This window comes from Mobula birostris, chromosome 9 (genome assembly GCF_030028105.1).
Source record: "Mobula birostris isolate sMobBir1 chromosome 9, sMobBir1.hap1, whole genome shotgun sequence".
Lineage (NCBI taxonomy): Eukaryota > Metazoa > Chordata > Chondrichthyes > Myliobatiformes > Myliobatidae > Mobula > Mobula birostris.
This window is the reverse complement of record NC_092378.1, coordinates 62,911,215-62,934,151: the sequence shown is the minus strand read 5'-3', so window position 1 is coordinate 62,934,151 and position 22,937 is coordinate 62,911,215. Positions and strand designations below refer to the sequence as shown.

At 42.6% G+C, this 22,937-nt stretch overlaps 1 protein-coding gene across 1 annotated transcript in view; it reads right to left on the bottom strand.

The window, feature by feature from the left end:
- Positions 1–3,592: 3,592 nt before the first annotated feature.
- stab2 (stabilin 2) overlaps positions 3,593–22,937 on the bottom strand; it is a 197,289-nt gene continuing 177,944 nt past the window's right edge. The window contains exons 64-68 of the mRNA XM_072269443.1: positions 21,066–21,185; positions 18,451–18,717; positions 15,654–15,791; positions 13,708–13,818; positions 3,593–3,966 (exon numbers count right to left, since the gene is read on the bottom strand). Coding sequence (XP_072125544.1) covers positions 3,955–3,966; positions 13,708–13,818; positions 15,654–15,791; positions 18,451–18,717; positions 21,066–21,185 — 648 coding nt within the window. The 3' untranslated portion in view covers positions 3,593–3,954. The remainder of the gene's footprint in view (positions 3,967–13,707; positions 13,819–15,653; positions 15,792–18,450; positions 18,718–21,065; positions 21,186–22,937) is intronic.

The window sequence follows — 22,937 nt, the reverse complement described above, 5'->3', positions numbered from 1 at the left end:
CAAAATAAAAATGGCAGATGGTGTAGCAACTGGCTCTAACTATTTTAGAGCCAAGCCTAATTGCTTCATCATTTGATAGGAGGTGCTTTATAAAGGTAAAGATTAGCTTTATTTCTCAGGTGTACATTGAAACATACTGTGAAATGTGTAGTTTGCATCAAATCTAATCAGTGAGGATTGTGCTGGTGGTGCTTCCAACACCAACACAATGCGCCCATCACTCACAAACCCTAACTCATACATCTTTGGAATGTGGGAGGGAAACTGAGCATTTCGAGGAGACTTAGGAGGTCATGAGTAGAACGTACAAACTCCTTGCAGGCAGTGGTGGTAATTGAACCGTGCCATTGGCTCTGTTATAGTGTTACACCAACCACTATGCTACAGTGCCACCCCCCCCACCCCCCCATGGTTGATGATAGGGTTACCAATTCTGCTTAATTGTTTTTCCCAACCCCATTCCGAATCAGGTTTATTGTAAATGATGTCATGAAATTTGTTTTGTGTCAGCTGTACAGTGCAAGACAAAAGTTACTGTACATTACAATAAAAAGGGAAATAGTGAAGTGGTATTCGTGGGTTCTTGGATTGTTCAGAAATCTGATGGCAGAGGGGAAATGGTTGTTCCTAAGACGTTGAATGTGGGTTTTCCTGTCCCTCCTGTGCCTGAGAAGAGGGCATATCCTGGAAGGGGAGGGCCCTTAATGACGGGAAGGCAGGAGAATAAATAGTGACATAACCCATTTTTCTGTTTTCTCTCTAACTCTTAACCCATTACTAATCAAAAGACTATCAGTCTCAATGACTTGGCCTCCACAGTCCTCTCTGGCAACAAATTCCACAGATTCACCATGCTCTGGCTGAAGAAATTACTCCTCCTCTCTTTTTATTCTGAGGCTGTGGCCTCCGATCCTAGACTCTCCTACTAATGGGACACTCTGTCCAGGCCTTTGAGCATCTGATAGATTCCAATATAATCCCTGCTCATCCTCCTGAGCTCCATCGAGTTATGGGCCCACAGGCATCAAATGCTGTTCATGCATTATGTTTTGTGTTATTCTTAACACTTTTAATACTTGAAACACACTTGCAAGTGTTAAAGGGTTCGTGTGCTGTGACATTACTGGACAGAAGGCTGGCTGGTGGTGCAATGGCATCAGTGCCGGACTCCGGAGTGAAGGTTCCTGAGTTCGAATCCAAGTCGGGCCACCCCCTGAGCACGCTTTCCATCTGTGCCGGGTTGAGCGTCAAGCTAGCCACTCGGCCTCATAAAAAAAAAAAGGGTTGGGTCAGGAACGTTCCTATCGTGACCTGGTTAATCCGAAAGGAGACCAATCCTGACACCATGTGCCAGACAAGAATGGCTGACTGGTGCAACGCGCAAAAACATAACTGGACAGAAACAGGGCCTTCGGCCCATCTGGTCCATGCCAGTCTCGTCTTCTGTCTAGTCCCATCTACCTGCATCCAGAACATAGTCCTCCATATCCCTCTCATCCATCTACCTATCCAACCTTCTCTCGAATGTTACCATTGACCTTGTTATATGAAGTATTCCCATCTACCACTTGCACTGGCAGCTAGTTCCACACTCTTGCTCCGTCCTCCAAGGGAAGAAGTTCCCCTTCAGATTCCCCTTCAATGCTTCACTTTTCACCCTAAATCTATGACCTCTAGTTCTAGTCTCACCTAGCCTGAGGGAGCAAAGCCTGCTAGCATTCACCCCATCTATACCCCTCATAATTTTGTATACTTCTGCACGATCCAGCAACTACTCTGCTACTGAAGCTGACCTGGCGTGGGGCATTCACAAATGTCACAGTGGCAGAATACACAGGTAATGGCAGGATTCCTGGCAGTGAGGAGGATCAGAGAGATTTTGAGGGCCATGACTATAGATCCCTCAAAGTTGCTGCACAAATTGATAGGATGGTAAATGGTGTGTTTGCTTCATTACTGGGGGGATTGAGCCAAAGAGCCGTGAGGTAACATTGCCGGTCCATAAAAATCTGATTAGACCACACCTGGCGTATTGTGTTCAGTCAGGTTGCCTCATTATAGGAAGGATGTGGAAACTTTAGAGAGGGTGCAGAGGAGATTTACCAGGATACTGCTGATAAGAGGCGTAGAGTAGCAAGCCAGAGACTTTTTCCCAGGGTGACAATGGTGAATACAAGGCAGCATCAGGTGATTGGAGGAAGGTATAGTGGGGGAAGGGAAGGTAGGTTTTTAACACAGTGAGTGGTTGGTGTGTGGAACACACTGCCAGGGGTGGTGGTAAAGGCAGATGCATTAGGGACATTTAAGAAACACTTAAGTAAGATGGTGGATGAAAGAAAGATCAAGGGCTACATGGCAGGGAAGTGTTAGATTGATCTTGGATGAGGCTAAAAGGTCAGCACGACACTGTGGGCTGAAGGGTCTGTATTGTGTTGTACCGTTCTATGTTCTAACATATGAGAATGTGGACTTCCTGGTCCTCTCTGTTACATTGTCTTCCTTCTTCAATACAGCATGCATACTAGGAAGTGCAGAGGACACACAGGCATAGTGAGAGGGAGGACTCTCAGCAAGAGGTGAAGTAGCAGCAATTTATTCACCTGGACCTCAAGCATTCCCACTGTAGCTATGTAAAAGTATCTTCATAAGACATAGAAGCAGAATTAGGCCACTCTGCCCATCAAGTCTGCTCCATCATTCCATCATGGCTAACCCCATTCTCTTGCCTTCTCCCTGTAACCTTTGACCTCCAATTTAAATATACTCAGTGACGTGGCCTGCACAGCCATCTGTGGCAATGAATTCCACAGATTCACCGCTCCCTGGCTAAAGAAATTCCTTCTCATCTCGGTTCAATAGACATCTCTCTATTCTGAGGCTGTGCCCTCTAGTCCTAGACACACCCACTATACTGTAGGAAACGTCCTCACCACATTCACTCAATTTTGGCCTTTCAATATTCAATAGGTTTCGTTGAGATCCCCCTTATTTTTTCTAAACTCTGGTGAGTACAGGTGGCTCAGAGACATCAAATATTCCTCATATGTTTATGAAGAGGCCATGAAAATAGAATGAAGTCCTGCAGAATGTGTCGTACCACTCCCTGCAATCTTTAGTGTGTTTGAGGAGATCCAGAAATCCTGGTAGGATCTTTGCAACAACCAGTAATACTCAGCCAGTCCAGAACCAGCTGCCGTAATCTAGATGGCTGTTGCAACAACCAGTAATCCACAATCAATCTCCAGCTGGCTCACAATCCCTTCCTGGGGTTCTGCTAGGGTGGGGTACGCTTCCAGGAGTCAAAAACAGTCAGCAGTGCAAGGGCAGGATTATTTCGGGCAACATTGGTATCGACGTGGTGTGGGCTTTGTGCGCCCTGCCTAACATCTGCAGCAGAAGACCTGCCAGCCAGATGTGACCGCAGATGCACACACACATCTGTACCACCTTAGCAACTACAGTGCCCAGACAAAGGTAGTTCAAACTTGTGTTTCTGAATGAGAAACAAGTAGAAGAGCCCAATTTCTAATTCAACCAAGGCTTTTTAATTCAAATAAAAATGCAGCCCAATTTTTTTTAAACATTAGTTCCTAAAATTTTCTTGCATACACCAGATTTTAAGCACTTCTTTTTCACTTTGAGGTCCCTCAGCTACATTTCATAACCTTAGTCATTGCTCTAGGCAAATGTGTTGATTTTATTTGAGAGGATACTGGAAGATACTTTAAACATAGAATTAATTTTCATCAATCCCTTCTCCTTGATCAATTAACGATGTTCTCTGTCTCCTAATCTGCCTTTGGTTCCAAAGTTCACTGGTGACAAGGCCATAAACGTTGTTGTCAAGGTAACTTATGGTGGCTACCAAATGATTATTGTTCAGAGTTTTTGGTAGTGAGGCCCACGCATATCGATGTAGATGCTTCTATTGTTGAAGACTGATATCCGTTGACATCAATGTTCATCCTGTGGAAAATTAAGAGATAATTACTTGATGTGATCTGGCAATTGTGTCTACAGGTGTATATCACCAGGACTACACATCATCTCTGAAGCTGTTTTCCTGTAGCTATCCAGCTTCTCAACAAACTCTCTCAGGTGTAGTACCCTAACGGATGCTGTACAGGGACAGTTAAATGGTCTATCCTGTTCTCCTTGTTCTGTTGATAATTACCTAATCTGTTCAGATGTTCTCATTTATTTAAATCTGATTATTGACGTTTACGCATGTGAGTGTTCTGCTAACCGTTAATTGCTCATGGCTGTTTGCACTATTGTCTTGTAAATTGTTGGTTACTGTTGCGTTGTCTGTTATAGTATTGTCCTGTGTTTTATACTCGGCATCAAACCACAATCAATTCTGGTATGTTTCACACACTGGCAATAAAGGGATTCTGATATTTTGTAGGTACCCTTTCCCACTAACCAAACCTGTACGGTAAGAGGAGCCAACTTGGGAAAAGAGGAAATGCTTTTTTTCTCCGACCCCCATATTTTGTTAAACATCAGAAGCCATTCAGCCCATTGAGTCATGCAAACTCACAGATCAATCATATTTGCCCCACAGATTTTCTCTGTTACCTCTTCTACAACGCATCTACACACCAGGGGCAATTTACAATTTACTATCTACCAACCTGCATGTCTTTGGGACATGGGAGGAAAGCAAAGGACTTGAAGGAAGCACACTTGGTCAGAGGGAGAATCCTCACAGGCAGCACTAGAACCCAGTTCATTGGAACTCCTGACACCATAACAGCAGTATTGGGCCATTCGGCCCATTTAGTTTGCTCCATCATTCCATCAAGTGGATAGCAACTCGACTGGCTGTGTCACTGCTCTTGAGAAGCAGAGACGACAGAACAGTTTCACTGAATGTTGGTTTGGCTGTTTCCGTGGAATACAAAGATGTGCCAGGGTTTGACGGTGAAAGCAGCTATTATATAATCGCTTGTATATTCATTCATTCGTTTAGAAACACTTGTTAGAGGTCGAAGGAACTTCAGTCAATATTTGAATCTGCCTTTCATAAGAATGCTGAGAAGCACTGTCTTTTTACACCGGCTCCTTGCGTACTGTAATGTGTTAGTGAATAATAAAACCACCTTCATCTACAGGAATGCTAGGACTGGAGTTACCTACCTATCTAGCTTAAGAAAACAGGGAAAACTATTGAGCAAGGGCAGAACAATGGACATTTAAGGAACTCTTGGCCAGGCACATATAACCATATAACCATATAACAATTACAGCACGGAAACAGGCCATCTCAGTCCTTCTAGTTCGTGCTGAACTCTTACTCTCACCTAGTCCCACAAACCTGCACTCAGCCCATAACCCTCCATTCCTTTCCTGTCCATATATCTATCCAATTTAACTTTAAATGACAACATCGAACCTGCCTCAACCACTTCTGCTGGAAGCTCGTTCCACACAGCTACCTCTCTCTGAGTAAAGAAGTTCCCCCTCATGTTACCCCTAAACTTTTGCCCTTTAACTCTCAATTCATGTCCTCTTGTTTGAATCTCCCCTACTCTCAATGGAAAAAGCCTATCCACATCAACTCTATCTATCCCCCTCATAATTTTAAATACCTCTATCAAGTCCCCCCTCAACCTTCTACGCTCTAAAGAATAAAGACCCAACTTGTTCAACCTTTCTCTGTAACTTAGGAGATGAAACCCAGCAACATTCTATTAAATCTTCTCTGTACTCTCTCAATTTTATTGACATCTTTCCTATAATTTGGTGACCAGAACTGTACACAATACTCTAAATTTGGCCTTACCAATGCCTTATACAATTTCAACATTACATCTCAACTCCTATACTCAATGCCCTGATTTATAAAGGCCAGCATACCAAAAGCTTTCTTCACCACCCTATCCACATGAGATTCCACCTTCAGGGAACTATGCACCATTATTCCTAGATCCCTCTGTTCTACTGCATTCTTCAATGCCCTACCATTTACCATGTATGTCCTAATTTGATTAGTCCTACCAAAATGTAGCACCTCACATTTATCAGCATTAAATTTCATCTGCCATCTTTCAGCCCGCAGACTTTAGATGACTCTCCTAATGATTTATACTGCTCTTCTCATCAACACAGTAATATTACTAACATAAGCACCCCTAGTCTAAATGTTTGGTTTTTTTTTTGGAAAATAGAGAATTAACACAAGTAAAGGGAAAGATTTGGGAAAGGGATAAAAAATGAAAAAATTAAGTAAGTAAGTACATAAGGATTGGATAATTATGTCTGCGGGCAGGAGCAAGCATGAACAAATTAGGATATAAACGCCTACAATGGTTGGTATATAGGCTTGTATACAACATTTTGGACCAGTGGAAATAGTCCAGAAGGGTTGTGTGGAAACTATTATTACCATTTTTCTTAACAACTAATTTCATTACTTAGCCTAATAGGTTAGATTTACCACAGTACATAATTATCTATTTAAATGTTTATTTTCCTTTTATATCATCTCAATGTGTACTTAAGAATGTATAAATAATTGTAGTTTTATACATATAAAAAATGGAAAAGGTTATATGTGTGAAAAAAGTATGATATTTGTGAATTCCTTATCCAAATAAAAATAAAATTAAAAAATAAAGAAAACCTACTTCATTATCCACAACGCCACTTACCTTAGTATCATCTGCATACTTACTAATCCAACTTACCACCCCATCATCCAGATCATTAATATATATGACAAACAACATTGGACCTAGTACAGATCCCTGAGGCACACCACTAGACATCATCCTTCAATCTGACACACAGTTATCCACCACTACTCTCTGACGTCTCCCATCCAGCCACTGCTGAATCCATTTTACTACTTCAATATTAATACCTAATGATTGAATCTTCCTAACTAACCTTCCGTGTGGAACCTTGTCAAAGGCCTTATTGAAGTCCATATAGACAACATCCACCGCTTTACCCTCGTCAACTTTCCTAGAAACCTCATCAAAAAATTCAATAGATTTGTCAAACATGACCTTCCATGCACAAATCCATGTTGACTGTTCCTAACCATGATTGATAGGAAAATGGAGGGCTATGTAGGAGGGAAGGGTTAGATTGATCTTAGAGTGGGTTAAAAGGTCGGCACAACATCATGGGTGAAAAGGCCTGGAGTGTGCTGTAATGTTCTATGTACTATGTGGTATGACGTTTCTCGCACTGGGTGGTTCTTCAGTCACTTTCGAGGACACTGGTTCATTGACTTCAGAAAGGTAGAGGACCTCTTCCTGCAGAATTAAGGTCTGGGATGTTGCAGGCTACTTGGGTCAATTCCTCACCTACCAACAGACCCACTCGGGGAGAAACCTTTCACCAGTGATTTAGTTTTAGTAAACACGATGTTTGTTATTTGAAGTGGGATTAGGTCATGAGTCGAGTTAAACAATGTGGGAACAGGCCGTCAACCCAGGTCATCCAGCTGCCTTCCCCAACTTGTCCTATTTGTATGCATTTGGCCCAGAACCATAAGAGCATAAAATAGAGGAGCAGAATTAGGCCACTGTGTTCCGCCATTTGATCATGGCAGATCCATTTCCCTATCAACTCCATTCTCCTGCATTCTCCCCATAATCTTTCATGCCATGAATTATCAAAAATCTATTAGCCTCCACCTTATACACCCAACCACTTTGCCTCCACCGCCAGCTGTGGCAATGAATTTCACAGATTCACCACCCTCTGGCTACAGAAATTCCTCCTCATCTCTCTTCTAAATGGATGCCCCTCTATTCTGAGGTTGTGCCCTCCGGTCCTAGTCACCACCACTACAGGACTATAGAAAACATCCTCTCTGCATCCACTTTTTCAAGGCCTTTTGACCTTTGACAGGTTTCAAAGAGATCCCCCCTCATTCTTCTAAATTCCAGCAAGTACAGGCCCAGAGCCATCAAATGCTTCTCATATGATAAGCATTTCATTCCTGGAATCATTTTTGTGAACCTCCTTTGACCCCTCTTCAACGTCATCATATTCTTTCACAGATAAGGGGCTAAAACTGCTCACAATACTCCAACGTGAGGCCTCATGTTTTATATAGCTTCGGAATTACATGCTTATTTTTATATTCTAGTCCTCTTGAAATGAATGTTAACATTGTATTTGCCTTCCTCACTGATGCAGACTGCAAATTAACCTTTAGAGAATCTTGCATAATTTCCTTTGCACCTTGAATTTTTGAATTTTCTCCCTGTTTAGGAAACAGTCTATGTTTTTGTTCCTTCTACCAAAGTGCATGACTATACACTTCCTGACACAATACACCATCTGCCACTTCTTTGCCCGTTCTCCTAATCTGTCTAAGTCCTTCTGCAGTCTCCCTGCTTCCTCAAAACTACCTGACCCTCCACCTACCTTTGTAACGTTCTGCCAACTTGGCCACAAAGTCACCAATTCTGTCATCCAAATCATTGACATACAACGTAACAAAAATGGTCCCAACATCAATCCCTGTGGAATACCCCTAGTCACTGGATAGAACCTTTCCTATCCATGAACTTGTCCAAATGTCTTTCAAACATGGTAGTCTTATAATAGACAATAGGTGCAGGAGTAGGCCATTCGGCCCTTCGAGCCTGCACCGCCATTCACTGTGATCATGGCTGATCATCCACAATCAGTATCCAGTTCCTGCCTTATCCCCATAACCTTTGATTCTGCTATCTTTAAGAGCTCTGTCCATCTCTTTCTTGAAAGCATCCAGAGACTTGGCCTCCACAGCCTTCTGGGGCAGAGCATTCCATATATCCACCACTCTCTGGGTGAAAAAGTTTTTCCTCAATTCCGTTCTAAATGGCCTACCCCTAATTCTTAAACTGTGGCCTCTGGTTCTGGACTCATCCATCAGCAGGAACATGCTTTCTGCCCCCAGCATGTCCAATTCCTTAATAATCTTATATGTTTCAATAAGATCCCCTCTCAGCCTTCTAAATTCCAGAGTATACAAGCCCAGTCGCTCCAATCTTTCGACATATGACAGTCCAGCCATCTCAGGAATTAACCTTGTGAACCTACGCTGCACTCCCTCAGTAGCAAGAATGTCCTTCCTCAAATTTGGAGACCAAAACTGCACACAGTACTCCTGGTGTGGTCTCACCAGGGCCCTGTACAGTTGCAGAAGGACCTCTTTGCTCTTATGCTCAATTCCCCTTGTTATGAAGGCCAGCATGCCATTAGCTTTCTTCACTGCCTGCTGTACTTGCATGCTTGCTTTCAGTGACTGATGTACAAGAACACCTAGATCTTGCTGTGCTTCCCCTTTTCCTAACTTGACTCCATTTAGATAATAATCTGCCTTCCCGTTCTTACCGCCAAAGTGGATAACCTCACATTTGTCCACATTAAACTGCATCTGCTATGTATCTGCCCACTCACCCAGCCTGTCCAAGTCACCCTGCATTCTCATAACATCCTCCTCACATTTCACACTGCCACCCAGCTTTGTGTCATCAGCAAATTTGCTAATGTTACTTTTAATTCCCTCATCTAAATCATTAATATCTATCGTAAACAGCTGCGGTCCCAGCACTGAACCCTGCGGTATCCCACTGGTCACCGCCTGCCATTCCGAAAGGGACCCATTAATCGCTACTCTTTGTTTTCTGTCAGCCAGCCAATTTTCAATCCATGTCAGTACTCTGCCCCCAATACCATGTGTCCTAATTTTGCCCACTAATCTCCTATGTGGGACTTTATCAAAGGCTTTCTGAAAGTCCAGGTACACTACATCCACTGGCTCTCCCTTGTCCATTTTCATAGTTACATCCTCAAAAAAATTCCAGAAGATTAGTCAAGCTCGATTCCTCCTTCATAAGTCCATGCTGACTCGGACCGATCCTGTTACTACTATCCAGATGTGTCGTAATTTCATCTTTTATAATTGACTCCAGCATCTTTCCCACCACTGACATCAGGCTAACCGGTCTATAATTCCCTGCTTTCTCTCTTCCTCCCTCCTTGAAGAGAGGGACAACATTAGCCACCTTCCAATCCACAGGAACTGATCCTGAATCTATAGAACATTGGAAAATGATTATCAATATGTCCACGATTTCTAAAGCCACCTCCTTAAGTACCCTGGGATGCAGACTATCAGGTCCCGGGGACTTATCAGCCTTCAGACCCAACAGCCTATCCAACACCATTTCCTGCCTAATATAAATTTCCTTCAATTCATCCATTACTCTAGGTCCTTTGGCCACTATTACATCTGGGAGATTGTTTATGTCTTCCCTAGAGAAGACAGATCCAAAGTACCTGTTCAACTGGTCTGCCATTTCCTTGTTCCCCATAATGCATTCACACGTTTCTGTCTTCAAGAGCCCAATTTTGGTCCTAACAATTTTTTTCCTTTTCACATACCTAAAGAAGCTTTTACTATCCTCCCTTATATTCTTGGCTAGTTTACCTTCGTACCTCATTTTTTCTCCACGTATTGCCTTTTTAGTTACCTTCTGTTGCTCTTTAAAAGTTTCCCAATCCTCCAGCTTCCCACTCGTCTTTGCTATGTTATACTTCTTCTCTTTTATTTTTATATTGTCCATTACTTCCCTTGTCAGCCACGGCCTCCCCTTACTCCCCTTAGGATCTTTCTTCCTCTTTTGAATGAACTGATCCTGCACCTTCCGCATTATTCCCAGAAACACTTGCCATTGCTGTTCCACTGTCATCCCTGCTAGGGTATTGTTCCATTGAACTTTGGCCAGCTCCTCCCTCATAGCACCATAGTTCCCTTTGTTCAACTGTAATACTGACACTTCCAAGTTTCCCTTCTCCCTCTCAAATTGTAGATTAAAACATCATATTATGGTCACTACCTCCTAATGGCTCCTTTACCTCGAGGTCCCTGATCAAATCCGGTTCATTCCACAACACTAACTCTAGAATTGCGTTCTCTCTGGTAGGCTCCAGTACAAGCTGTTCTAAGAATCCATCTCGGAGGGACTCCACAAACTCCCTTTCTTGGGGTCCAGCACCAACTTGATTCCTCCAGTCTAACTGCATGTTGAAGTCCCCCATAACAACTGTAGCATTACCTTTGCAACATGCCAATTTTAACTCTTGATTCAACTTACACCCTACATCCAGACTACTGTTTGGGGCCTGTAGATAACTTCCATTAAGGTCTTTCTACCCTTATAATTTCTCAGTTCTATCCATACTGACTCTACGTCTCCTGATTCTATGTCCCCCCTCGCAAGGGACTGAATATCATTCCTCACCAACAGAGCCACCCCACCCGCTCTGCCCATCAGTCTGTCCTTTCGATAGGACGTATACCCTTGAATATTCATTTCCCAGGCGCTGTCCACTTGAAGCCATGTCTCTGTTATTCCCACATCACACTTACCAATTTCCAACTGTGCCTCAAGCTCATCCACTTTATTTCTTATACTCCGTGCATTCATATATAATACTTTTAATTCATTACTCCCCTCACCTCCCATATCAGTTCCTATATCACTTGGCCATACTGTACGATCCCTTCTTGAGCTTTCTGCTCTGTTGATTCTGCTGTCATTCTTAACTTTTCTTATTCTCACTTTCCCTTTATCTCCATCCTTATGTTTCCAATTCGTCCCCCCCCCCCCCCCCACTACTTAGTTTAAACACACCCGTGTTGCAGTGGCAAACCTGCCTGCCAGAATGCTGGTGCCGCGCTTATTAAGGTGCAACCCGTCCCTTTTGTACAATTCATCCTTACCCCGGAACATACCCCAGTGGTTCAAGAATGTAAATCCTTGATTCCTGCACCAGTTCCTCAGGCAGACATTCAGATCCATTATCTCCCTGTTCTTGACCACTCCAGCACGGGGAACTGGAAGCAAACCGGAGGTAACCACCCTGGAAGTCCTGCTTTTCAGCCTTCTTCCGAGTTCTCTGAAGTTGCGCTGTAGAATGTCTTTCCTCTTCCTCCCCATGTCATTTGTGCCGACATGCACCACCACTTCCGGATGTTCACGTTCACTCTTGAGGATTCCCTGCAATCGGTCTGTGACATCCTGGATCCCGGCACCAGGGAGGCAACACACCATCTAGCTCTACAGCTTACTTTGCTCTGGATGCTCATCAACTTCATGGTGAAAAATGTTGCCTTTCAGGTCACCTTTAAATCTTTCCCTTCTCATCTTAAACCCGTGCCCTCTAGTTTTTAGGCTTCCCAACCTTAGGAAAAAGATTGTGACCATCCACCTTAACTACTTCCCTCATAGTTTTATATACAAGGTCACCTTCACCGTCCAATTCTTCAAGGAGAAAAAGCCCTAGCCAAAATAGTCTCTTCTTATAACTCGAGCCCTTCAGTCTTTGTAGCATCCTTATGAATATATGCAAAATGGCAGCAATCATCTCATACCACTTGCTCTGCATTTTAATGCAGCAGTGCGATTACTGGAGTTTAGTATGATGTTCTCCTAAGGGGTTGTCTATTCCTCAGGCCGCTGTAGAGACCAATCCGGGATCCACATATTCTCCTGCAGCGTGGGCACGAGTAAGTGGTGTCTGTGCTTAGTGGCTGAGTCTTTTGGTTGTTCAGTCGCTCCTTTCTAGGGTTGCCAACTGTCCCGTATTAGCTGGGACATCCTGTATATTGGGCTAAATTGGTTTGTCCCATACGGGACTGCCTTGTCCCATATTTCCCCCGCTAAGGTAGAACGTTCCTATGAAACAGTTCGTAAGACAAAATGGCGTAAAGTGAAGAAGCAATTACCATTAATTTATATGGGAAAAATTTTTGAGCGTTCCCAGACCCGAAAAATAACCTAACAAATCATACCAAATGACACACAAAACCTAAAATAACACTAACATATAGTAAAAGCAGGAATGATATGATAAATACACAGGCTATATAAAGTAGAAATAATATATGTAGAGTGTAGTTTCACTTAACAGAATCAGGAAGATTAAGCCAAAACTGACTTGTAGAAAAAAAATCCGCGTGTACACCCATGTGCACGTCACATATACGCACACGGGTGCCCGCGCAAGGCTTCATGGTCATGGTAGTCTTCCTCGGGGTGAACACAAGTGTCCCGTATTTGACTGCTACTTTTGTCCCTTATTTGGGAGTGAGAAAGTTGGCAACCCTACTCCTTTCACAGCAACCGCTAATGTGCACATCATATGCTAAATAGCGGTACTTCATTGCCTTGTAAAATGGTAATGGTGCTTCATTACCATGGCAAAAAGACTCCGAAATGCAATCCTGAGGAAGACATGGATTATCCCTGAGTCCTGGCCAACCTGAATTAACTTTGCTAATATACTTCTCATGTCTTTATTACATAGCTGCATATGAGAGTTTGTTTGGTTCAAAATAGCTGCTGTAATTTCAACATTCCTGTAGTTACTACACTTCAAAAGTACTTTATTAGGAACTTTTGAGATTATATTAAAACAGAAAATGCTGGAAATACTCAGCAGATCAGACAGCATCTGTGGAAAGTAGAAAAGAGTTAATGTTTTAAGGTAAAGACCTTCCATCAACATTTTCTGTTTTAATTTCAAAATTTGAAGCATATAGAATTCTTCTGTTGTGAACGAGGATTATATAAATCTGTTCAAATAATCCTATTGACAATCCTTTTAGATGTGTTAGTACTTCTTCAAAGTGGTAACAATGAAGACACACATTTAACTCCTCACCAATCACCTCCTGGTGTAACTTACAGAGAAGGGATCTTCACCATCATCTGCAGATGTGAACTGGCTGTACATTGGGTTATTGAACCTGGAAGGAGTCTCGTCATCAAATGCTGATACACCTTCTTCATCTTCAGACTGTGAAAGTAAAATGACACCAAGTTGTATCAGGAGATACTAGGGAAGATAGTGAAAAGCCAAGTCAAAGGCATGGTGACTTAGTGGTTAGCATAACGTTCCTACAACACCACTTTTAAAGTTTTCCCCATGACCATGTGGGTTTCCTGTGGGTACTTGGGTTTCCATTCATATTCCAAAAACCTACGTTAGCTGATCACATAAACCTAATTTGGCGGCATGAGCTTGTTGGGCCAGTAGGGCCTGTTACTGTGCTGTATCTTTAAATTAATGAATAAATCAAAGATGTAGTCTGGAAGAAGTGCCTTAAAGAAGGACAGAGGTCTGGAGAGGTGTGGGCTGTGATTGATCGCATTGGTAGAATGATTAAGTAGTAAGTATAGCTGGAGGCCAGAATTGGAAGTGGACAGAAATCCTGGAGATTTGTACGGCCAAATGATTAGTTTGGATGAATTTGGAAGAGAGGGTTTTGTGAATCCCACAATCTCTAATCATTGACTGGATGGGAATCTTTGCACATACCGAAACATTTGTTAGGTTTAGAAATGGGAACAGATTAATGCAACATGTAATTGTTTTTAAAATTCAAGATTGTTTAATGTCATTTCCAGTTCATAAATGCAAAGGAGAATGGAACAATTGAATCTGATGCAGCACAAAAAAACCCACAATAAGATAAAGAACACAATATTTTTTTAAAAACACTATAAATGCGTAAGATAGCTTATATACATACATTGATTGTATGTGCATAAAGTGACGCTAGGCACTGGAGTGTACGTACGTAAGGTGACTGACAGGAAATGATAAAGTTGTAGTACGGGGGGGTGGGTTTGTGGAGGGGAGGGTTAACGAGTGGAGGTGTTGATCATCCTTACTGCTTAGGGAAAATAACTGTTTTTGAGTCTGGTGGTCCTGGTGTGGATGCTACATAGCTTCCTCTCTGATTGGAGTGGGACAAACAGTCCATGAGCAGGGTGGGTGGGATCCTTCATGAAGTAATCTTTCTGTATATATGCATCTCCTTGAGGGCAGGTAGGTATGTGCTGGTGATGTGGTGAACAAGTTTGACTACCTGCTGTAGAGCCTTCCAGTCTGCTGCAGTGCAGTTTCCATACTATGCAGTGATGTAGAAAGAGGATTATTTGCATCCAGTATAAACTACTATTGAAACAAAAGGACCACAGCTCAGAGACTGTGCTGGAAGTGTGGTTGTGATGGTATTGGGTTCGCTGTCCACGAAGATATAAACTCAAATGAAGATCTTTAATGTATTTAATGTATCTACCTCTACCACCATTGCTAGCAGTGTGTTTCACACACCCACAGATCTCTGCTTGGTCTTCTGCTGCTGTAGCCCGCTTAATTCAAGGTTTGATGTGTTGTGCATTCAGAGATGCCCTTCTGTGCAACGCTTGTAAAGTGTGGTTATTTGAGTTACTGTCACCTTCCTGTCAGTTTGACTCAGACTGCCCGTTCTCCTCTGACGTCTTTCATTAACAAGGCGATTTTGCCTGCAGAACTGCTGATCACTGGGTGCCTTTTGTTTTTCTTGCCATTCTCTGTAAACTCTATAGTCTGTTGTGTGGAAAAATGCCAGGAGTTCAGCAGTTTCTGAGATACTCAAACCAACCCGTCTAGCACCAACAATCCTTCCATGGTCACAATCACTTAGATCACATTTTGTTCCCATTCTGATGTTTGGCCTGAACTTCTTGACCATGTCTGCGTACTTTTATGCATGGCGTTGCTGCCTCATGATTGGTTGATTAGATATTTGCATTAACAAGCAGGTGTACAGGTGTACCAAACAAAGTGGCATCAGAGTGTATTACCTTGAAGTACTGGAAGCTGAAAGGTCCTTGTCTGTGATTGTAGTAACAATATGCAGCAACTGTCGAACTAATTATTAACAGCAGACAGGAAAAGAATACTCCTAAGCCAACTCCAACGTGCAGAGCGGTAGGTTTAACCTAGTTACAGACAATAGGTTATTACATTTCCAGTAGTGGTTCAGCAACAGTCTTGTGCGTTAAGCTACCATTGTTAATATTGTAAAAGTGATCTACGGTGTCTTTCAGTAATAGTAGTTGGTTTATTATTGTGACGTGTTGAGATACAGTGGAAAAACTTTGATTTCCATGGTATTCTTACAGATCATCCAAAAGATTAGGGCATAGAACGTGGAATGTATAACATTACAGTACAGGAACTTTGGCCCATGATGTTGTGCCAACTCTATCCTACTCTATCTATCATTCTCTCCTACGTAACCCTCCAGTTTTCAATCATCAATGTGCTTATCTAAAAAATTCTTAAATGCCCCTAATGTCTCTGCCCCCACCAGCACCTCACGCACCCACCAGATTCTGTGCAAATTACCTCTCACATCCCTCTTATGCTTTCCTCCGAACACCTTAGAATGATGCCCCCTTGTATTAACCATTTCTGCCCTGGTGAAAAGTCACTGGCTGTCCATTTGATCTATGCCTTATATCATTTTATACACCTCTATCGTCAACTCTCCTCCTTTGCTCCAAAGAACGCACCAGGGGGGATAATTTCACTCAGCTTCACTCACTCCAAGACTGAACTATTCCTCCAAACAACTCACTTTCAAGGACTCTTCATCTCATCTTCCTGATATTTACTGCTTACTTATTTATTATTATTATTTTGTTTGCTTATTTTTCTTTTTGTATTTGCACATTAGTTGTTCGCCCATCCTGTTTTTCATTGATTCCATTGTGTTCCTTTGTATTTACCGTGAATGCCCTACAAGCAAATAAATCTCAAGATAGTATATAGTGATCTATTTGTAATTTAATAATAAATTTATGTTGAACTTTGAACTTTTGAACTTTGAAAAGCCATATCTCACTCAACTTGTCATCATAAGACATGCTGTCTAGTCCAGGCAGCATCTTGGTAAGTCTCCTCTGCACCCTCTCTAAAGTTTTCACATCCTTCCTAGAATGAGGTGACCTGACCTGAACACAAGTGTGGTCTATCATCAGTACACTGAGGCAGTGCAAGGGAAAAGCAATAACAGAATGCAGAATATAACGTTGCAGTTACAGAGAAAAATGCAGATAAGGAGGCAATAAGTCCAAGGGTTATGATGAAGTAGACCGAGAAATTAAGAGTTCATCTCTATCATAAAAGAAGTCCATTCAAGATTCTTGATTCTTGTAATAGCAGGATAGAAACTGTCCTTGAGCCTTGTGGTGCCTGCTTTCTAAGTTTTACATCTTCTGCCCGAAGGAAATAGGGGAAAACCAGAGAGTGACCTGGTGTGGGAATCCTTCATTATGTTAGCTGCTTTCCAGAAACAGCAGGAAGTGTAGATGGAGTCCACGGAGGGGAAGATGGATGTGTAATGGACTGACAGGAGCAATTATGGAAGTTTAATCCAAATATAAGGACTGGTGACTGAGTACTTGGTCAAAGAGCTGAGTATTTAAGGAGAAACCTACATGGAGAAAGTGAGTAGGAGAGACTTAGAGAGGTTTTTATGGATAAGTTGCTTACTGCTATCAAGAGTGGAGTAAGGGTGGTACATTCAGCCTTCTGGAAGTGGTGCCACACTCAGATTCAGACACAGTTTGATTTCCACAATAGCACTGAAAGCCTTCCAGAAGATTGGGATCTGGGAAATGTGGGGTCTGAATAGAGCGGTGGGGAGGTTTTTGCACAGTCAAAATGAACGCTTTGTGCAAATATCTCATCACTTTTTGACCTTCCCATAGTCAGATCAGAAATTAGTGCTGGAGCTGAACGTCTGTGGAGGAGAAGGGATGGTGGATGATCTGATGAGGCAGGTCTGTTAGAGGGAGGCTGGACAGAACATAAATACCGGAGGAAGAAGGATTGAAAATGTTGGAGTCTGGAACAAGAAACAAAAGAGAGATGAGGAAGAATTTCTTTAGCACAGACAGCTGCAGAGGCCAAGTCATTGGGAATACAGTAGATTCTGGTTAATTGGTAAAAATTGGGCCTATTACATTGACCCATTTAAGTTGCTGTCACAATTAGCTGAAGTTTTATGGAAATAGTTTAAAAGGTGTAAAAAAGATGAACTACTGTTTAACTGAGTAGCAAATTATGTATTTAAATGAAATACAGAACAAATTAAAATGGTATCAATACCAGAACTATAAAACTGTGTATTAGTTCCTAATAGTTATCGACAGAGGAACCCCAAGAACCAAATTGTTCTGCTGTGTTCTTTTGATTGACAGTAAATGACAAAATCAGTATAGACACTCAATGCAGTTAACGACTGCCTTCATACAATGGTATCAAAGGTTGCATCCTCCAAATCTTCATTGTCATTGTAACATTCAAGATGATTATTGATACCTTCAAATTCTTTGTAGCCCCTAACTTGTTGAAGTAGTGAAATCATTTGATTTTTACTCCTGGCCATTTCTGGCATCTCCAAGCCTGAATACTTGAAACTGCAGTGAGCAAAACAATTCTGAATTGTCTTGCTGCTTATTTCTCACCAACTATCAGTAACAAAAATCATTGCTTTTTGAATACAAACACATGCAACTAATGCTATTTAAAAGCTGCTCCTGTGCCTAATGGTTTTATGGTCTTTATTTTATGTCTTGTATAATTACTTACAGGTTCAGGAGGTGACTGTAAAGGCTTGTTGATAGCATGCATGACACCATTTGAGGCAACTATGTCCCAGGCAACAATTGGTCTGTCGTTGACTTGCTTTCTGACTTGCTGAGTGAACTCAGGACTCGGAGGGAGACTACTTTCTGTGTCTGTTATGAGCAGAGACTGACCGATCTTACTCAGGAGGACAGTTCCATTTTGCATTTTGTGGTATACGTAACTGCTGTGAGCAGTGAAGTGATACTCAATGTCCCGACCAGACAGGGTCTGCGAGTAAAAACATTCATTGTTAGTGCTTAGTCAATGTATCCCATCTGTCAACCAGCCGGATATCCTGACATGAGATGCCACAGCCTGTTGATCATTTTACTGGGAGGGTGTTGTCAGGTGGTCACAAGTAGTTGGGATATATAGTAATTCTATTGCAAGAACCTTGAAACCAATAAATTGGTAAATTTGGAAAATTGGTTTATAAATTATTATTGTCACATAAATACCAGCATGTAATACTGTCCCCAAGTTCTCGATGTCTTTCGGGGTCATTTACTGGACTTGGTACTCCTGGTGTGGCCTCCTGTATATCGGTGAGACCCAATGTAGATCAGGAGACTGCCTCACCAGGCACCTTCGATCCGTCCGCAACAAAAAGCGGGATTTCCTGGTGGTGTCCACCTATTTCAATTCTACTTCCCATTCCCATTCCAACATGCCGGACCATGCCGCAATGAGGCCACACTCAGGATGGAGGAGCAATACCTTATATTCTGTCTGTGTAACCTCCAACCTGATGGCATGAACACCAATTTCTCGAACTTCCAGTAATTGCACCCCCCCCCCACCATTCCCCAATCCTGTTTCCCTCTTTCACCTCATCGCCTTACCTGTCCATCGTCTCCCTCTGGTGCTCCTCCCCCTTCCCTTTCTTCCTTGGTCTTGTCCTCTCCTATCAGATTCCCCCTTCTCCAGCCCTTTACCTCTTTCACCAATCAACTTCTCGGCTTTATACCTCACGCCTCCCCCTCTCCCGGTTTTACTTATCACCTACCACCTTGTACTTCTTCCTCCCCTCCCCCCACCTTCTTACGCTGACTTCTCTCCTCTTCCTCCCTTCCTTTCCAGTCCTGTTGAAGGGGCTTGGCCCAAAACTCTTTCCCCTAGATGCTACATGAATGTTGGTGCATGGCCAAGTGGTTAAGGCATTCGTCTAGTGACTTGAAGGTCGCTAGTTCGATCCTTGGTTGAGGCAGCGTGTTGTGTCCTTGAGCAAGGCACTTAACCACACATTGCTCTGCGACGACACCGCTGCCAAGTTGTATGGGTCCTAATGCCCTTCCCTTGGACAACATCGGTGCCATGGAGAGGGGGGACTTGCAGCATGGGCAACTGCTGGTCTTCTGTACAACCTTGCCCAGGCCTGCGCCCTGGAAACTTCCCAAGGTGCAAATCCATGGTCTCACGAGACTAATGGATGCCTATAAAAAGATGTTACATGGCCTGCTGAGTTCCTCCAGCATTTTGTGTGTGTTGCTTCCAAAAGTTAGATTACCTGTGGATGTGGACAGGATGATGACGGAGAATCTAGAATTAGTGATCACTGTTCAAAACAGTGAGGATTGTGATGAGAGAATTTTCTTCCCTCTTAGCAGAGTCTCTAAAACGTTCTTCCTCTAAGGACAGAGAAGCAGGATTACATACAGGGCCTCCCTAGGTTCCAACTGCCCGATTTATGTACAGCCATTACATACGACAAGAGTTCCAGAGACGGGCAGAATGGACTTGCCAGCTGCTGCAGGGCTACAGACATCGAGTGGGAAGTCAGCCCGTGATTGCGTTTCTGCTGTGTGGACTGTACATTCTTAGTAAGAAAGGTTCGATAGAAAGTAAGGAATGGTTGAAGTTACAATTAGATCATAGACCATAAGACATAGGATCAGAATTAGGCCTTTCAGCCCATCAAGTCTACTCCACCATTCCATCATGGCAGATTTATTTTCCCTCAACCCCATTCCCCTGTCTTCTCCCCATAACCTTTGACACCCTTATTAAGTATGAACCTGCCACCCTCTGCTTAAATATACCCAATGACTTGGCCTCTACAACTGTCTATGGCAATGGATTCCATGGAGTCATCAATATCTGCCTAAAGAAAGTCTTCCTCCTCTTTGTTTTCAAGAGCCCTTCTATTCTTAGGCTGTGCCCTCTGGTCCTAGACTACCCCACCGTAGGAAATATCCTCTCCACATCAACTCTATTGAGGCCTTTCACTATTCAAAAGGTTTCAATGAGATCCCCTTTCATTCTTCCAAACTCCAGAAACACAGGCCCAGAGCCATCAAATATTCCTCAGCTATAAACCCTTTCATTCCTGGAATCATTCTTGTGAACCTCCTCTGAACCCTCTCCAATGCCAGCACATCCTTTCTTAGATAAATGGCCCAAAATTGCTCAGATTACTGTGATTCACATAATTTTACTAAATTGCTAAACAGCTTCAGGAGGCTGAATGTTCTATCCCCATTACTAATATTTTTCATAAGTAGGAGTGTGTCCCTTGGTTCTTAGTTAGCCCCTCTTAGTTCATTTTAATTTGTTCTGAAAGCACTTTGAATTCCTACCGTATTTCTATAGAATCCAGAGTTGACTGGAACAAACAGGGTGCCTTTGACAGATCGATCAGTGAGAACTTCCACAAACTGTCTACCATTCAATGTGGTGTTTGCGTAATTGAGAATTTGCTGGAAACAGACAGAGAAAAAAATCAATATTTCAGCCACACTTCCAAATCTTATCAGATTTTCTATCAATAATTTATCATTTCTGTTCATGTTTTTCTTGTGAATGCTGCTTGTCTGATTCCATATAACTGTGATGCTGCTGCAAGTAAGTTTTTCACAGCACCGTGCATACATATTACAGTGGACTCTGGTTAATTGTGTCGTCGGTTAATCAGGGCAGCCACTTATTTGACACAACTCTTAAAGAACTAAAACTAGTCGAGAAAATGGTCAGGACTCTTGGCAGTGTGGAGGACCTGAGAGATCTTGGAGTCCGTGTCCATAGGACACTCAAAGCTGCTGTGCAGTCTGACAGTGCTGTTAAGAAGGCGTATGGAGTGTTGGTAATCATCATTGTGGGTTTGAGTTCAAGAGCCGTGAGGTAATGTTACAGCTATATAAGACCTTGGTCAGACCCCACTATGTTCAGTTCTGGTCACCTCACTACAGGAAGGATGTGGATACTATAGAGACAGCGCAGGGGAGATTTACAAGGATGTTGCCTGGATTGGAGGATGTACCTAATGAGAACAGGTCAAATGAACTTGGCCTTTTCTGCTTGGAGTGATGGAGGATGAGAGGTGACCTGACAGAGGTATATAAGATGATGAGGGGGATTGATCGTGTGGATAGCCAGGAGCTTTTTCCCAGCGCTGAAATGGCTAACACGAGGGGGCATAGTTTTAAGGTGCTTGGAAACAGGTACTAAGGGGATGTCAGGGGTAAGTTTTCACACAGAGAGTGGTGGGTGTGTGGAATGCACTGCCGACGACTGTGGTGGAAGTGGATACAATAGGGTCTTTTAAGAGACTCTTAGATAGGTACATGGAGCTTAGAAAAACATGTGCTAGGGAAACTCTAGGCAGTTTCTAGAGTAGGTTATATGGTCAGCACAACATTGTGGGCTGAAGGGCCTGTAATGTGGTTTAGATTTCTATGTTCTATGTTCTATGATTCCCTTCTTTTACTTGGGACATTATGCTGCTTAATTGGGACAGGAGACTGTTGCAGAACAGCTTCTAATTAGCAACAGTCATGAGCACTCGTGTGGCCATTAGACACCACAATGTGCTGAATGTGGACAGCTTTTAAATAGCAAACACGAGGAATTCTGCAGATGCTGGAAATTCAAGCAACACACATCAAAGTTGCTGGTGAATGCAGCAGGCCAGGCAGCATCTCTAGGAAGAGGTACAGTCGATGTCTCAGGCCGAGACCCTTCGTCAGGACTCGGTCTCAGCCTGAAATGTCGACTGTACCTCTTCCTAGAGATGCTGCCTGGCCTGCTCCATTCACCAGCAACTTTGATGTGTGTAGCTTTTAAATAGCGCTAGTTTCATGTGTTTGTAGTCAAAAACAATGACTTATGTTACAGATAGTTGGTGAGAAATAAGAAGTACGACAATTTAGAATTGTTTTGCTCACCGTGGTTTCAAGCATTGAGGCCTGCAAATGTCAGAAATGGCCAGGAGTGAAAATGAAATGATTTACTACTTCACCAAGTTAGAAACTACAAAGAATTTGAAGATATCATCAATCATCTTGAATGTTACAATAAAAATGAAGATTTAGAGGATACAGGTCATCAAAAGCATTGTATGAAGGTAGTGCATTATCTGCACTAGGTGACTGCACTGATTTTGGAAATAATACACAGTTTTATAGTACTGTAGAAGTATTCCAATTTGTTCTGAGTTTCATTTAAATATATAA